At 41.7% G+C, this 18,865-nt stretch overlaps 1 protein-coding gene across 1 annotated transcript in view; it reads right to left on the bottom strand.

Annotated features, from left to right (window-relative positions):
* CAPN14 (calpain 14) overlaps positions 1-18,865 on the bottom strand; it is a 68,542-nt gene that overhangs the window by 46,028 nt on the left and 3,649 nt on the right. The window contains 8 exon segments of the mRNA XM_039341574.1: positions 2,112-2,186; positions 3,867-3,952; positions 5,054-5,119; positions 6,073-6,247; positions 6,346-6,482; positions 7,161-7,282; positions 7,813-7,882; positions 15,528-15,868. Of these exon segments, the coding sequence (XP_039197508.1) occupies positions 2,112-2,186; positions 3,867-3,952; positions 5,054-5,119; positions 6,073-6,247; positions 6,346-6,482; positions 7,161-7,282; positions 7,813-7,882; positions 15,528-15,776 (980 nt within the window). The 5' untranslated portion in view covers positions 15,777-15,868.

Genomic DNA, 18,865 nt, shown 5'->3' with positions numbered 1-18,865 from the left:
GTCTAACACGCATTTTTCTATCTTATCAAGTAGTAGGTTGTGGTCTACTTTGTCAAATGCCTTACTGAAGTCTAAGTAAATTATATCCACAGCATTCCTCTGGTCCACTAATTTTGTCACTTGGTCAAAGAATGCAATAAGATTTGTCTGACATGATCTGTTTTTGACAAACCCATGTTGGCTTTTAGTAACGACTTTGTTTGCCTGTAGGTGTTCGCTGATTCGTTGTTTGATTATCTTTTCCAGAATCTTCCCAGGTATTGAGGTCAGGCTGATAGGTCTGTAATTTCCTGGGTCCCTCTTTTCCCCTTTTTTGAAGATGGGAACTACATCAGCTCTTTTCCAGTCCTCTGGTAGTTCCCCAGTGCTCCAGGATCTTTGAAAAATATAGTTCAGTGGTTCTGAGATCACATCTGTCAGTTCCTTGAGAACTTTGGAGTGTAATCCATCTGGTCCTGGTGATTTGAACTCGTCTAGGCTGGACAGGTGTTCACTTACCATTTTCTTGCCTATCTTAACTTGTATTTCTATTTTGTTTTTTATGGCACTATTTTTGATAGGTTGGTCTGTTTTTTCCCTTTGTGTAAAGACAGATGCAAAAAAAGAATTAAATAGTTCTGCTTTCTTCCTGTTGCTTGTCACCTTCTTGCCACTTTCACCCACTAATGGATCAATCATTTCCTTCACTTTTTTCTTGTTCTTCACATGTTGAAAGAAGCTTTTTTGTTATTTTTGACTTTGGTTGCAAGCCTTAGTTCATTTTGAGCCTTAGCTTTCCTCACTTCGTCTTTGCAGCCTCGGGCTATTTGCTGATATTCTGACTTAGTTATGTGTCCCTCTTTCCACTTTCTATACTTGTCCTTTTTATCTTTCAATTGATCAGAGAGTTCTTTATGCAGCCATGCTGGTTTCTTTTGAGAGTTGTTATTTTTCCTCTTTGTTGGTATTGTGCTAGACTGAACCTTTATTATCTCACTTTTCAAAATTTCCCAAACCTCTTGAGTTGTTTTCCCCTGAAGGATTCTCATCCATGGAATCCTTCCCAAACCCTCTTTAAGTTTATTGAAATTAGCTCTCTTGAAGTAGAAGACTTTAGTTTGACTGTGTTCTATTGCTTGTGCTTCCATAATGTTGAATTCCAATATTGCATGATCACTTCCTCCCAAGGTTCCTATGGCTTCAACTCCTTCTATCATTTCATCTCTGTTAGTGAGGATTAGATCCAATATGGCTAATCCCCTAGTTCCCTTCTCTACTTTTTGGGAGACAAAGTTGTCTGCTAGGTTTGTCAGGAATCTGTTTGATCTTCCACTTGGTGCAGAGTTTGTCTCCCAGTTGATGTCAAGGTAGTTAAAGTCCCCCATTACTATTGTGATGTGCTTCCTACATACCTTAGTTAGCTGACTAGCAAAAAGTTCATCTATTTCCTGTGTTTGGTTGGGTGGCCTATAGTATACACCTATGGCAATGTCATTCCCCCCCCCATTTATATTGACCCATATGCATTACTGAACTAAGTATTCTTTATTCAGGAGTCTCTTATTAGCTCTCAGGACAAATGAGAGTTACAATGGGTGTGCTTCTAACAATTCTCCTCTACAAACTTTGGAGACAAATATTCATATTCATTCTGACTACTCAAAATCTGATACATACTCCCCAAATATCTCATTATTATTATTTTTATTTGTTGCCTGGTTGATGTTTTAACCCAGTAGTTACACACTAGCTCTATAGCTATATATTGAATATTAGAACCTGATATATTCTTCTGGCACATAATTTATTTTACTACTTTTGATTGCTAGAACCTAGGGCTAGCCTGGATTGGGTAAACCTACTGTGGTTGTGCAAAGCAGTTCTGCTGGAAGGTGATTTGTGTGAAGCACATCACTGAAGAAAGTATATGATATTGACCCCATAAGAGATGGGGAAATAGGCCTGCAGTCTGATACCCATTCCCTTTTTCATCTTTCCCTGCTTCAGCCCTACCATTTCTATTTAGAGGCATGATCTTAAATGAAGAAAATTGTTCAAAATAGTACTGAGCAAGAGCATCTGGGAAAGAAATAGATTGAAAGACACGGCCACTTATTATTTCATGAAAGTACCAGAATTCTCCATCATCAGAATTTCTTCGTAGCAAAATCTTCTCTTTGGGGCTGAGCAGCTCCCATTTTCCAGAGCTAAAGTAAAGTGAAAAAAAGATGATTGTAAAACAGAGCTCACTCAGCTTTGATGCACTAAGAATCATAGGTTCAGTGAAGTGTTGAACTCTCAGTCAACAGGTTCAGTTTAGAAAGAGCTTCTGCAGAACACAGCTATCTACGTACACCCAAAATTTACCTATTCTCATTTCTCCAGTCCTAAATTAATGCAGCATGTTTATTTTCCTGATATATAATGTTTAGTTGGAAAATTGCATTGCAAAATTGAATTTTCAGATAATACCTGAAATTTGATTGATTCATTACTGGTAGCCCCCACTTACTGATGGTCAATGGGACCAGAAACTCTGTTACTAAATAATGTGTTGTAAATGCCAATTTACAACAGCAATTCTGTCAGTCCCAGTTGCTCTTGTTAGGCAAATCTTTCATGGCTACAATGGTAATGTGATTGACATTTGTGATCTGCTGCCAACTTCCCCATTAACTTTCTTGTTAGAAGCCAGCAATGAAGGTCACAAATAATGATCATGTGACCCTGGAACACTGTGATATCATAATTGTGAGCCAATCACTGACCAACTGAATCTCAATCACATGGATCACAGGGACACCACAACAGCCACAACTATGATGACTCATTCAGCACTTCATTCAGTTCCTGAATGAGTGGATGTTAAACAAAGACTATCTGTAATTTAAAAGGGCAAAATACATAAATACTTATTAAATTCAATGTTTTCTTCTCTTTTTTATCCTGGTTAATCCTCAAAATGTTTTTTCATATAAAGAGCTCCACTACAGGAGCCCTGACTTGCTATGTAAATTTACTTTCTACAAATTCCTCACATATATTATTGTTAATATACAGGTTCATTTTTATTTAATTAGTGCGTTCACATTCTGTTAAACTAGAGTTAAATTTATTGATTTGCTATTATTGATTCTATATCTTTAAATCAACAAATAAATAGTACCACAATTAAAAATCAGTGCTATCAAGGAAAGCTTTTTCAAAACTTGAGCAGAAAAATATTCACTTCCTATGTGTTGAGTCCGTGGCGGGAAAACAGACACGAGAAGCAGCTGGAGTTCTCAGTTTCATTTATTCAGCGTTCAGCTTACAGGAAGATGGCTTCAGCCTCGCCCAAACGCCTTGCAGCCTCTTATATAGGCAACTCCCGGGTAAAAGGGTTACTTTTCCCGCGCCAGCACCCGCGCATGCGCACGGCGCTGGCGACAGCCTGTCTGGTCCCGGGCAGCTTTGCACCTGCCCGGGACTGCCTGCAAACGCCCGAGCCGTTTGCAAGGCTCGGGACATAACACTATGCATTTTCTCAGTCCCCGTTATAACTGCTTATAGAAGTTGCTGATATTCTCACTTTTTATTGACATGTTTAAAAGTCTCCAGTTAAATTGGAGTTCCTAGTAAACAAATAGCAGTGCTAAGATTTTAATCTGTCTTGGGTGAAAGTTATAAAGTTTCTTTTTCGTACCACCATCTTTTATTTTCTGGTCTTTGGTTTTATGTGTTTAACATTCACCCACATTCAGTTCCACTAGCACTGTCTGGTCTTTCAGAGTAGCTCAAAGTGTTGTGTTCTAACTGATGAACTTGTCTGTGTTAATCTCTGCCTGCAGGTGGTATTGAGACTGCATCCATCTGAAGTGTCACATCTTTTTGCTGTAAGGACTCACCTGTCACTCCAATCCCCTTGCCACTCAACTTTTCCCCAGGGATTTCTTAGCCTTACTAAATTTTCAGGTCCATGTTTGCATGTCACCTTTGGGAAACAATAACAGATTGCTACAGTAAGAATTATTCTTCAACTTTCCATTCCTTTGAGTAACTATAACTTTCTAAGTAAGATACAAGATACCAGTATGGGTCTAGTAAATACTGAGTAGCTTGATCCCTAAATACTTCTAAGGGCATCCAGGTTCCATAAGTCCAATAACACATTCTGCCAGGATTTCATCCATCAGTAAAATACTTTGCCATTTATCAAAAGAAGCCAAATGGACTGGAGATGTGCTAGAGAACTGAGAAGAAGGCTATAACTCCTACTATAAACAGGATAATCTGTACTAGAAGGGACACCCTGTCTAAAATACAAAGATAAAGAAACATACAGAGAGCTATGAAGGATCTGAAGTTGTCCATCAACATTCAATATCTGAACTGCAGACTGCACACAGAAATAATCTAATTCTAGTCTTCTTTACCACAGTGAGATGTATTTGTAGTATTCATTATTCAACATACTGAATCAGCAACTAACCACATGGGCTGCGTTCATATACCCTTCTAGGTTAAACTGTGGTTGAGTGGCTTCCATTCAATATGCAAAGGGTAAACTAGATATAGTACCAGAGCTCAGTATTTTAGTTATATGATTTGTGAAAGAAAATACTAGACCCCCTCCATTTCCCATTGTCCTCATTTTAGCAAGGTAAAACTTGTTCAGCTTAAAAAAGATCCACTACACTCTTCACTGAAGCTTAGGAAAAGTCAAAACAAAAAGTTCTGACACCAACCATCTCAACATGGCCTTGCCAATTACAGTGTTCCTTGGCATACAAAAAATGTTAAATTTGGCCTTCAGGCACCAAAAGCTTGTCTAGTCCTGGGTTATGGTAAGTTAAACAACAACAGATAACCAGAAATAAAAAATGAAAGCCAGAAAATCAAATAGTCAGGTGTGAGTCAATAAAAGTATGCCATATTTTGAAAATGATGAACTGCTGGCTTCATCCATTGCTTAAAAATGCTAAACAGAGAGCTTATTTCTAAATTTCTTCCTTGTTATGTTAAGATAGAAGGTAAGAATATAAGCCCATTAAGGAAACCATGTTTGGAATGATCAAAGCAAGTTTGCATTTACCTTTCGAATGCCAGTCACAGCATAGGCATGACTAGCCACTAAGCCATTCGCTAGGACCTTTGTTGGCTGTAGGAAAAACAAAATCAGTTTATTTAACCATGCTATGAACTATTTTCTTCATGCTTAGTGGAACCAATACAACCAAGAAAAAACAATTGGCAGTTGGTTCATTGGGAATGCTTGAACAGCTTGAGCTAAGCTCCTCACTAAACTTTCTGCAAGCTATTGTGAAGTTACGGGGTTGATTCAGCTGCTGGAATAAAAAAAATGTTCAGCTTAGAAAAAGAAAATTGCTGAGGTGGGGCATAAATCGAGCTTTAAAAGAACAGTGTGGAAAAAGAGAATAGCCGCAATATCTTTTTTCTCCATATGTGAAAAATCAAAATCTAATCGCTAGGCTTCATTTTTAAATAAATTATGCATTTGTATAGAATATGGTGCAATTCTATATTAATCTTTCCAAAATCATTCTCAGACAGATCATGCTACAGAAGAGATAGTCTTAAATGACAAATAATTTAAGTATTCATTAATGCAATTGTTTTAGGCATTTTAAATAAAATAAAATAAAGTTCTTACTAAGTGATTCATATTAACCTTATTCCTTTTTTTATATTATTTTTTAAGGGGCATTTGCTCTCTTGAAAGAAGGCACTCAAAAACTTTCTTCTTCTTTATTAGAACAGAGGTCCCCAACCTTTTGGGCACCAGGGACTGGTGCCATGAAGAAAGGTTTTTCTGTGGACCGAAAGGGGTGTGGTTTTGAATACTACCTGCATCCCGAGGATGGAGTTTCCTTGTTTGTGTGGCCTGCTTGCTGGCATGCTGCAGACCGGTGCTGATCCACGGACTGGGGGTTGGGGACCCCTGTATTAGAATGATCCATTTTATCACATAATTCTATTTGTTGGGCAGTTAATAGGGGGAAATGTCTTGCTTTCTTCAATAAATGACATACAGGGAACTGTGAGACCAAAATTCTTAATAATAATGTGAGAGAAAGGAAATGAAGGTCTTACCCCTGCATCAGTCTGGCACCCCATGAGCGATCTGCTGTAAGTTGCTCTTGTCAAGATATCCCAGAGATCAGGTGGTGCTTCAGCCAACTTTATTGTTATATTGACTCCCCCTGTGAAATCTACCAGAGCTTCCGACACTTGACCAATCTGTAGATCTTCATAAGAACCACACAGCCTGCCCAGAAAGTTTTGCCAATGGATGTAGTGAATATAACAATAGATTAAAAATAGACTGGATAAGATTCATGAGAGAATGCTAGGGTAATCACTTACTTGGCATAAGCTTTTTCCAGAAGAGATCCCCAGAATAGATTCTTGTAAACAGAAGAGAGAAAAACAAGCTGACCGGCTTCATTTACTGGTAATCGATCATCTACTACGATGTCAACCCACTCCCCAAAATGCCAGAACTGAAAAAGGAAAGTAACAAATAAGATCATGCTCCTATTTCAAAGAGGGAGAAAGGCCATCATCTAATCCTGCTCATTGGTGATCAAACAATAACTGCAGGAAAGTATAAGTGAACTTTTTGCTACAGTAATATGATGACCAAAACTATAATGTTCGAGGAGATGAGTAGGAGTTATATGAAACTAAGCTGCATCTCCAGGTTCTGAAGTGACAAGAAGGAGCATGCATATGATAGAGTTAAATCACTAAATACTTCAGATAAAAAAAGTGTTTTTTACCTGCAAACATTAAGCATCCAGACTTCTTAGTCTTTTTGCTTTGTTTCCTCTTTGCAATAGTAATCTTAACCACAATAATCTCACATGCATCATTGTGCAAATGACATATGCATTGTGTAATCTGCATCTACTATTTCACATGACAAACATAAAGCACAGTACATAAATCCTGGAATTCACACAATGACAACAAAATGCATATTTTTTTCCTCTATTTTACTCCCTTGTGCAAAGGGCCATATCACTGGCAATTCCCATCCTAAAACTCTAAAGAGCACTATGTTGGGGAAGGCTGATTCATATATATTGACAGAACTGTCTGAATTATTCATTACATTTACAGAAATCTAACATTTTTACGGTTAGGATGTTTCATCAGATACTAGGGATTATGCTCACCTTGAAATGAAATATTCCAGCATATTTCTTCGTCTCAAAACTCTGATTTTGTGGTACCACATTAAGCAAAATATCTTCATGAAATGTTAAAGCTTCCACGGCAGCCAAAAACCAGCAGTTCTCTGTGCCAAAATGGTTAAGGAAAACAGAAGGTGACCTAAAAATTGTTTGTTCACCTTATTTCAGGCACTAAATAGAAGGCAGTACATATGCAGGTATTTATTACTTTTATAATTAACCAGGAACTAATAGACACCAGATGTAGCTTTGTGCCTTATTCTGTAGAATGCATTTCATTTTTAGTAGTAAATTTGCAATTAAAATTTAGATTAGAAAGCAGACCTTTTATACTTTTATACCTTCTATGAAAATTTATTCTTTTTCATAGGCTAACTTTCCTGAAAATTTAATCTAAAACATATAGTCATTTAGGCTTATATTGCACATATACCAGATAGAGGCAGAATTCTTATATTTCCAGATATAATCTGATAGATCAATTTAGGGCAGACTATTTTCTGCCAGACTGTTCAAGGTTAGAATGGGCTTTTTCCAGAGCTACAGCTTTTGAAATGGATCTGGTAGACTAAGCCAACCTTGACACATTCTAAATATTCACACAAATGACATTCTCTCTTGAAATACTTCTTACCTATCAGTCCTTGACATAGAGCAAGCCTTTTTTTGTTGGTAGAATAAAAGATTGGATTCTTGTGCAGCTCCTGGAATATATAGGTATATATAAGCCACTTTAAGCCCACGCAATACTATGTTTATACAATGCTCTGTTGTATAAATATGTTTATAATATTATAAGCATCTTTGCTTTGCTGTTATATTAAACATATTGGAACTCAAGAAAGAAGTGTAACAGAGGGAGTTTATAATCTAGCATATAACCAAGGATCAGCCTAAAAACAAACAAGTGCTTCCTGCCAGCATTATAATATGTGATTTGAAGCCAGTCCCAAGAAATCAAAATAGTACTCATTAAGTGACAGTTTTCATTTCTGAATTGAATAAGTCAAAACATAAATATAGTAGTGTTATGTCCCGAGCCTTGCAAACGGCTCGGGCGTTTGCAGGCAGTCCCGGGCAGGTGCAAAGCTGCCTGGGACCAGACAGGCTGTCGCCAGCGCCGTGCGCATGCGCGGGTGCTGGCGCGGGAAAAGTATCGCATTTACCCGGGAAATGTCTATATAAGAAGTTGGAGGTTTTGGGAGCTGCTGAAGCCATCTACTTGTAAGCTGAACGCAGAATAAAGAAAACTGAGAACTTCAACTGCTTCTCGTGTCTGCTTCCCGCCACGGACTCAACACTGGCGACGAAGGTGGGATTGCCTTACACCGCCTGGAAAGGAAGAAGTGTAAGCTTACCCAAGTGAGTCCTGAGCGGCGGAACGGCGTCGACTCGGCAGCTACCCGCCAATCCAGTGCGCATTCGGGGGTAGGCTGGCTGATAGACCCGTCTCCTGAAGATGGCAAAAATCGGAAGGCTTTCGGAATTCGACGTCTCACATCCAGAGCGGTGGGAGTCATACGTAGCCAGGGTGGAGAACTACTTCAAGGCAAACCAAGTGAGGGAAGAGAGCTTGAAGGCTGCCACCCTGCTTTGTGTTTGCGGCCAAGATGCCTTCGACATCGCAGAAAACCTTGCAGCACCTGTTCCAGTAGAGTCTGTAAGCTACGCAGATCTGAAGAAGCTACTGAAGGAGCACTTCCACCCCAAGATGTCCGTCATCGCATGGTGCCACACCTTCGAGCAGAGGGATCAACGGCCCGGTGAGTCAGCCAAAGAATTCATCGCCGCATTACGGAAGGCCACCAAACACTGCGAGTTCAAAGACCTCGAAGAACGACTGAGGGACCGATTCGTGTGCGGGTTAAGGCATCGAGATCTACAACAGAGACTTTTCGCTAAAGAAGAATTGTCCTACCAAGATGCCTTAAGGGAAGTCACCGCAGAAGAAGCAGCAGGCGGCGCTGTCAAGAACATGCGGCCGATCAGAAACAGTCCAGAGGTTGCATCCGTGCACCAGGAAGACGTCCAAAGAAACTCCGAGGAGGATCCGGATGAGGAAGTCGACCGTCTCCACCCCACGAAGGAAGAAAAACAGAAGGGAAGCTCTTCAGCTCCGCTCAAGTGCATCGGCTGTGGAGGTCGCCACAGGAGAACCGACTGCAAGTTCCGCTCCGCTACCTGCCGGGCATGCGGCAAACAAGGACACATTGCAGCTGTGTGTCTGGGCCGACGAAAGGTACAACCTCAGGAAGAACTGCGCCTGAAAGGTACCAGATTCCCCAGCCAGAATAGGGTAGGGTTTTGCGCTTCGCGAAGAAGCATCCTTAGGACAGGCACACACAAGCCAATTAAGAAAAAGCTGTCACTCAAGGTGAAGCTACAAGGGGTTCCATTATCTATGGAACTAGACACAGGGTCTGCCTTTTCAATTATCTCCTTGCATACATTTAGGAAGATTTGTTCCGGTAGTGGAACTCAGGCCAAGTTAAGGCCTTCTGACATTGTGTTAACAGATTTTCAAAATTCAAGAGTGTGTGTTAAGGGGGAGGCCACCCTTAACGTGCAATACAAGAGTTTTGAAGGTCCACTAGACTTATTAGTAGTAGGGGGTGAACGAACGAGTCTCATAGGACTCGATTGGTTTGAGGCCCTGGGGATACACGTCACAGGACTCAACAGCTTACAAACACTCGACCTACAGGAAGTCTGCAAAGAATTTGCAGATGTTTTCAGCCCCCAGCTGGGCACATTCAAAGGACCCCTGTGTCCTTAAAGCTAGACCCCACTGTCACTCCCATTAGAATTAAAGCAAGAAGGGTCCCTTTTGCTTTAAAGAGTAAAATTGACACTGAGTTAGACAAACTGATCCAACAGGGAATCCTAGAACCTGTTGATTCCAGTCCTTGGGAGACCCCCATTGTCACGCCTCTAAAGGCAAATGGGGACATTCGCATTTGTGCTGACTACAAATGCACTCTGAATAAGGCATTGCAGCAACATGCCTATCCTGTTCCTGTGGTCAGTCATATTCTGGCCTCCCTCAAGGGGGGGCGCGTTTTTGCAAAGCTTGACCTAGCTCAAGCGTATCAACAGCTGCCTGTTGATGATGATGCTGCTATAGCTCAGACTATTGTGACCCACAGGGGAGCCTTTAAGGTAAAAAGGCTGCAGTTTGGAGTGAATGTCGCTCCTGGGATTTTCCAAAGCGTAATGGAAAACACACTGCGGGGCATACCGGGGGTTTGCCCCTACTTTGATGATGTCTTAATTGCAGGAGACTCCACACACATTCTAGCTGAAAGGCTAAGAGCTGTTCTGTTAAGATTCAGGAAATCAGGCCTCAAGCTCAAAAAAGACAAATGCAATGATTGGGGTGCCTTCTACTGAATTTCTGGGGTTCAAAATTGATGCTGCTGGGATTCACCCTGCTGAATCCAAACTGACTGCTATTTTAGAAGCACCTAGGCCAAAGTCCAAGGCCGAACTTCAGGCCTTCCTGGGCCTCCTGAATTTCTACAATTCTTTTCTTCCACAAAAAGCTAGTGTAGCTGAGCCTCTTCACAGGCTACTAGACAAGCAAGCAGTGTGGCAGTGGTCACAAACGCATGAGGGTTGTTTTAACAAAGTCAAGGCTTTGCTCACTTCTAACAGTGTACTTGCACATTTCAACGAGTCTCTTCCTGTGTGCATCGCTTGTGATGCGTCCCCTTACGGGGTTGGAGCTGTCCTGAGCCACCTCAGGTCTGATGGAACTCAGGTTCCTGTTGCATATTACTCCAGAACATTGTCTTCTGCTGAGCGCAACTACGCTCAGATAGACAGGGAGGCTCTGGCTGTTGTTGCTGGAATTAAAAAATTCCATGACTTTCTATATGGCAGGCACTTCACGGTCTTCACTGACCATAAGCCTCTGCTGGGACTGTTTACCACACGTAAGCAGACTCCCCAAATCATTTCCCCTAGAATGCTTAGGTGGTCTATTTTTTTGTCTGCATATGATTTTTCCTTACTCCACAAGCCTGGAAAAGAAATGGGCCATGCTGATGGCCTCAGTAGATTGCCTCTGCCAGTAGTTGAAGCTGACCCTGCACCAGCTGTCAACATTCTATCAATCCAAGCCTTGCCCGAGCTCCCTCTTAGTGCCAGGGATGTTGCCGCTGAATCAGGTACAGATCACACACTTTCACGTGTCCGTTCCTGGGTTTTGTCTGGTTGGCCTGAGCACTGCCCTAGTCCTGAGTTTCAGAGTTTCTGGTCCAAAAGGAACGAGCTGTCCCTTTCTCAGGGTTGTCTGCTTTGGGGAAACAGAGTTGTCATTCCCACCTCAATGAGGACTAGGGTCTTAGAATCCCTCCACGAGGGTCATCCTGGCATTGTTCGTATGAAGGCTCTTGCGTGCAGCCACTTGTGGTGGCCTGGTTTAGATAAAGATATTGAGGCTAAGGTGCATGCATGCCACCTGTGCCAACGATCTCGCCCAGAGATGCCCCAAGCTCCCGTGCATAGATGGGAGGAAACACAGTCCCCATGGTCTAGGGTGCACATTGACTACGCTGGACCCTTTCAGGGCCAGTTCTTCTTGGTCCTTGTTGACAGCCATTCGAAATGGCTTGAGGTTGTACCTGTCTCATCCACCACCACTGCACAGACTATTCAGGTACTGAGGGGGATTTTTGCTGCACACGGGCTGCCAGATGTCATTGTGTCCGACAACGGCCCTCAATTCACTTCCTCCGAGTTCCAAGCTTTCTTACAGGCAAACATGATTCGTCATGCCACGTCTGCACCCTTCCACCCGTCCACCAACGGTATGGCTGAATGTATGGTGCGCATCACAAAGGACGCATTGAAAAGACTCACCTACGGGGACTGGCATCACAGGTTGGCTGACTTTCTCCTTTCTTATCGCACCACACCGTCCACTTCTACAGGGAGAAGCCCAGCTGAACTTCGTTGGGGGCGTCAACTTACTACTAAACTTGACCGGTTGCATCCGGACAGACTGCCTTCATCTACCTCACATCCTAGGGCACCTAGACAACTACTTGTGGGTGCCCCGGTTTGGGCTCGCAATTACGGGCCTGGTCATACATGGGTCCCCGCTTCTATTTCCAGGGTCACAGGTCCTCTCTCCTACGAGGTAGCCCTGGACAACGGTCGTGTCCTGCGTCGGCACATCGACCAACTCCGCCCTCGGCGGGACTTTTCAGATGAGACTCCTGGGTCTTTTCCAGGGGGGGAGGGGGACCCTTTGGAGCAAAGGGAAGGGCACGAGCTGCTGCCCATCTCCACTGATGGAGCTACAAACGGCCCATCCCAGGGTTCCGCGAGAGCTCCGAACAAGAATTCTATGAGCCTACCTAATTACCAGGCATCCACGCCTACTCCAGCCAGGGAGTCACCCCGGGGGCATACTCACTTTCCACACACATCACACAGCACTCCAGTCACGGAGGATACCCGGGGGCATCCCAACAAATCATTCCCCGCAAGAGAGCTGGCACACAATTCCCAAGGTTGGCCTGACCTTACCCCAAATCCTACAGGGGGTCAAACATACAGGGAGGTGGTCGAGGAACCAAGTCTCGACTACAACACCTCTAGCCCAAATCAGGGAGTAACTGAGTTTTGGGAAAGTACAGAAACCCACACAAGCCCGGACACAGAACGGGGTTCAGGGAATGGACAGCCTCCTGACAGGTCTTGGATGGACCTAGGAGGTTCAACAGAGACGCCCAGCAGTGGCTATCACTTCAAGGGGCCCGAGGGTCTACAGCTAGGCAGGTCAACCAGGTCACAAAGTGACAGAAGCCCTGGCCTGACGAGCCCGGTGGGCGAGCAAGCAGGCCAGGCAGCGGGGCACAGTCCTTGGAAGGCACCAAGGCAAAATAAGGAGAACAGGCTCACATCTCCCTCCAGTCAGGGAACTCATGCTAGTAACCCAGAGCTGAGAAGGTCACAGAGAGCAAAGAAGTCTCCTAAATACTTAGAGGATTACATAACATTGCTGGCTAAACAAAAGCCAGGTAACGATAGGAGCACTGAGAAGCAGAACACTGCATAAAATAAATGATTATATGTTGGTAGTAGTTTTAGCCCGGGGGAAAGGGGTGTTATGTCCCGAGCCTTGCAAACGGCTCGGGCGTTTGCAGGCAGTCCCGGGCAGGTGCAAAGCTGCCCGGGACCAGACAGGCTGTCGCCAGCGCCGTGCGCATGCGCGGGTGCTGGCGCGGGAAAAGTATCGCATTTACCCGGGAAATGTCTATATAAGAAGTTGGGAGGTTTTGGGAGCTGCTGAAGCCATCTACTTGTAAGCTGAACGCAGAATAAAGAAAACTGAGAACTTCAACTGCTTCTCGTGTCTGCTTCCCGCCACGGACTCAACAAGTAGCATTTGATAGTGGTGAATATTTAAATGGGAATCAAAAGAGGAGGAGCTAGAAATGTGACGAGTCAAACTTTTCTTAGGAATCACTGTTAAAGGAATGTATTTGTCATGTAAACATAAATTTGCAGCCCGCTCATTCTTTCAAGGATAAAGTGAATATATTTTAACACAATACATCTTTTGTTGATAGAGCATTTATCCCCCAAGCTTTCATAATTGGATAATTGCATTCTAAGTTTCTCTGGAAAGGCTGAAACCAGAATTATTCTTGTTAGAAAAAAATGATGATCCACTCAAAACCACATTTATACGCCCAAGAATAAATATACCTACTGTACCAACAAGGAAATATCAAGCCAAAATCCAAAGTCAAATCAATACCAGGCGTTTCCTGGAAGCTTGCCATTCAGACAAATCAGCCATCAATAGACACATATTGTAGAGATAAACCACTCTTATAATCCATTCAAAAGAGATAATAAAAAGCGAAGAAAGAAACAAAAAGAGTGGAAAACATCCTACAATCAAATAAGGAAAGATAACACCAAAAGAAGAAAAAACAATACCCTAATCAAGGAACTACAAAGAAAAGAACCATACCCCCCACCCCCACTGGCAAGGCAAGCTACTGCACATAAACAGAGAACAAACCCTTCATCCATTTCCACCCATGATGATGTTTACATAGTCAGATTATGATCTGCAAGCAAACAACAAAAAGATTTAGCACAAGAACTCCACAGTTCAACCCTGAGCTACAAATATTCTCTTCTATTGAAATATTATCAAAGATAATATTATCATACATCATTAGATTGCAACTCTATGATATTGAGGAAAAAAAACAATAATAAAGGGAATAGAAGCTGTGTTGTGCACAGAGGGCAAACAAGCAAGGGTAAGCACTTTACCCCAGCCCAAAAATAAAACAAAGATGCCCACTGGAGGATGTAAGGGCTAAGTGGAACATGAACTTCTAGAGATGAAGATAGTTCATTGAGTTAACAGCCCATTGTAGGAATCAGCTGCAAGTTTTTCTAAACAAAACTGGGGGGAAAGTCACTGCTAGTCAGCAGAGCAGTCAGCTACTGGAGAAGAGAGGTTGTATCATGCACTGCAGTCAGAGCTGGCTTAAGAACAGACGAAAGTGCCAGAGATCATCCTCTCTGAAGGATTTAAGAAGGCTCTCATTAAAAAATAGCAATTTTGAATTGATGCTGGAAAACACAAAAGCAGGATATATTTGCAATGGACTGAGACTAGCGGAAGAATATGTCCTCCGTTTCTGCATTCAGGAAACTGAGTATCTGGTACAGTACAGACAAGGGGCTGAATAGAAAGATCTACCCTGGCTGTGGCTCTCTGAAGTCTGCAGTTAATGACTTTCTCATTGTCTGATATTTTTGTTAAGGCTAAATCTTCTTGAACTCGGGATCTGTGAATTGCAAAGCATATGTTATATGTCCACAGGTAGTCTTTAACTTACGGCCATAATTGAACAGTTGTAAGTTATGCCAGTCTTTAAGCAGGTCATCACAAGACTAACACAATTTTGCAACTTTTTTGTGGCAGGCATTAAGCGAACGCCTTGGTCGTTAAACAAACCCAATGGGTGGTTTTTGCTGGAAACTGAAAGTAAACATTGGTTTCCAGCAAAAAAAAAAAGTTGTAAATCATGTCACATGATCATGAGATGATGCATACAGCCATAAATGCAGGTTGGTTGCTGAGCACCCAAAATGTGATCATGTGACCATGGAGGGGGTGTTGGAACTTCAAATCCAGGTCATATCTGTCTTTTTGAGAGTCCATCATAACTTTAAATGGTCACTAAACAACAGGTCATTAAGCAAGACTATCTTTGTAAACAAGTCTTCCGTGCTTTCTAAGATTTCAGAAAATCATTTTCTTTTCTTTTTTTAATAAAATGTTCCTGTAATACAAATTGCATTACTTACATGTGGCCTCTTCCACTGTATCCATTGGGGCAGTTCCTGGAGTAATGGTCCTGTGCCTATGGATCTCACATCTGCTGGGAAGGACTGGTCTTCAAACAAACACCCTTTCTTCAAGCACTCTGCCAGCAAAGTGTGATAGTTCTGTTGGCTAAGCTTATTGGGCTCTGCAAAGCTTTTTGTTTTCAAGGGCCGCCATTGCTGTCGCTTCCTCTTCTGTTGGTGCATGTAAAATAACTGCCAAAAAGGCATAGCTGTGTGAAACAGTGTTGCTCTGGATCTGCGTATTGGTTCTAACTCCCTTTTCCAAAAGCTGGTTTTTCTTCAATCCAAATTAGTCCTGTCTGGAAAGATACCATAAAAGTTCAACAAGTAAGTAAGTAAATAAGCAAGCAAGTTCCTTCACTCGCTCGCTCTATGGGTCTTCCCAGGCAACTAAAATATTATGGGATGCATCATATTAAGGAACAAAGTGAGTTAATTTTTCAACATCACATTTTAAAAAGCAAACAAAGAATCATATACACCATTTTAAGTTTTTGGGAGGAAAAGTGGAATTCAAAAGAGAAAAGAAATAGCATACAAAGCACATTAAAAGCAAATAAAGGACTGCAGTCTGTGCTGTAGAAACAATCTTAAGCTGGATTTCTGAAGAATGTCTGACTGGTGTAGATGATGTCATATTTTGAAAAACAACACATATTATTACTAACTCTTCTTTGAAACCACACCAGAATTATACTGAAGTCAGTAAAATGACCTAAACTGGCATATATTCATTTAGGTCATGTGGATTTTGGAATCAGCTTTTACTGAATAAAAGGAAGGAAACAACTTGAGCATATAATAAGTCACATAAATTATAGGTATATTAAACAAAAATGTATTTATTCTTCTTAAGCATTTCTATTAAAAACAGAAAGGGAAAGAAAATGGTTTTAGCAACTTTGTACTTTACAGCTAGGGTTTTGATGTTCAGCTCTTGTTCCTCATTATACTAATGCTAACTGTTTTAAAACCAAATATCCCCCATCCCTAGAAAGTGTATTCTCAGAATATTTTGCACAGATAGCGTGCTTAAGATTCACTTGATGGTTTTAAGAAAAGTTTTCAGAACATTCTTCAAAATCATAACATGTACTCTCATATGGTCAACAAAAATTCTACTTTATCCTTCTTATTAGATTTCTTAATTATTATTTTGAAAATCCCCACAGAGTGACTTCTTCCAAGATTAAACATTAAACTTCTTTTGCATGTAAAGGTTTCATTTTGGATGTTTGTAATAGAAAAAAAGTGATTCTCATTTTGACAGCTATATCCTCACTGAATGTTTAGAAAATTGTTAGATAAAAATGGCTAGTCTCTCAAGGACTGGACTTAGGTATAGATATAATTGAGAGCCACTTTGTGTAGTGGTTAAGGCACTAACTAGAAACAGAAGATCGCTTCTGCATTAGGGATGAAGCCAGCTGAGTGACTTTCGGCCAGTCATTCTCTCTCTGCTTAGAGAAGAAAGTTTCTGAAAGTCTTGCCAAGAAAGCCTCAGGGACAAGTCCAGGCAGTCAACATGTTAAAACTGATTTAAAGGCAACAACAGTATATCAATAGTTAGATAGATGTGATCATTCCATATGCTTTATGCATCCTCCCAAAGCTTGGCAGAATAAGAGAAAAATTGTTGGTTTGGGACCAAGGAAGGTCATGTAAAATTTCCATTCCCCCAGTATTACACTAGATTTTCACACCAGCAATTTGCACAATTCTCCAAACTTTCTGCAAAGAACAAGAAGGAGTGAGATTGCATGTCGGGGTGTTAGATTTCCCTGCATGACCACACATTTGCTGATCCTGTTCTTGGCTGACTGCTCGTTTCGCATGACATGCAGAGGTCACATGCATGGAGAATCAGTTCACCATCCCAGATAAACTGTTCTTAGACACAGTTCAGACATTTGTTTGTTTGTTTGCTTATACAGCCGCTCATTTTATATGTTATAATGAGGGGTCCTTGGTGCTCCCTGAACTTGGTTGTTTTCTTGCAGACATTTCATTACCTCAAACTGCACTGATGATGTTACCTAGTTTGGGTACTGAAATGTCTGCAAGAAAACATCCAAGCTCAGAGAGCACCAAGGACCCCTCATTTCAACCCTGAGCTACAAATATTCTCCTTTATATGTTATAATCCTGAGCAGGTCACAAAGCAAGAATAAAATAAATAAAAATATTACAAAACCTCCCAGTTCCCCCAAAGCAAGCATCCCTGCACCCCTTTCAGTTGACTGGGCTCCAGCCTCACCCTCTCCAGTGTTTCGAGAGGATGAGGCTAGAGGGCAAAGAGCCAGCTCTTCATGGCCTTCCAGAGCATGAAAAGGGAAAGTGACTGCCAGATTGCAAGAGGAAAAGTATACCACAGAGCAAGGACTTCTACAAATAAGGTGTATTCCTTGATCACACAAGATAACATCATTTAAGGCATGGGTGTCAAACTCGCTGCATCACGTGACATGTTGTGATGTATTGTGACTTTTTTTTTTTTTTTTGCATTCCCAGAGCTGGGGTGAGCACAGCCCGTGGGCCGGCAGTTTGACACCCTGATTTAAGGGAAGAGACCTGAAGCATGACTATTCTATCTGACCTTGTGGCATGGCAAATATCCAAAGACAGAGGCCATCCCTCATATAATCTGGCCATTCAGGGCTTTAAAGATAATAACCAACATTTTGAATTGCACCTGGAAAGAAAGTTGAAACTATTATAGTACAGTTTGTGCAGCAACAGTATAATAGGAGCAAACCATGGAGTGCCCAAAATATGTGTACTGTTGCATTCTGGACTAGTAGTAATGTTTAGATGGGTTTCAAGTGCAGTCCATGTATACTCTATTGCAGTAATCTAGCCAGGAAGTGACCAGAACATGAGTGACAATGAGCAAGTGCTCCTGTTCCCGGAAAGGGTGTAACCAGCACACAAAATTAATCTGTGCAAAACCCCACTATTGAGCTATTTGGCCAAAGATCCAAATAGGTGACGACACTGATAGTAACACATATTGGTCAAGTCACCTGTGTATCCAATATTCTATCTTGCTGGTTGTGTGGCATGATACAATTCTCTTTTTCTCTAGTATAGTTACAAACATGCGCAGTAAGAAAAGTTGTATGGACTTATTTCTCATCTTTCATCTTAAAAGGTTCCAACAGTGTTAGAAGCAAACAGATACTTCTAATTCCAAATAACAGAATAACAGAGTTGGAAGGGACCTTGGAGGTCTTCTAGTCCAACCTCCTGCTCAAGCAGGAAACCCTATACCGTTTCAGACAAACGGTTGTCCAATC

The sequence above is a fragment of the Crotalus tigris genome, unplaced genomic scaffold (genome assembly GCF_016545835.1).
Source record: "Crotalus tigris isolate CLP2741 ecotype Arizona unplaced genomic scaffold, ASM1654583v1 scf7180000017771.5222438, whole genome shotgun sequence".
NCBI classification, from domain to species: Eukaryota; Metazoa; Chordata; class Lepidosauria; order Squamata; family Viperidae; genus Crotalus; species Crotalus tigris.
This window is presented reverse-complemented; position numbering and strand designations above follow the sequence as displayed.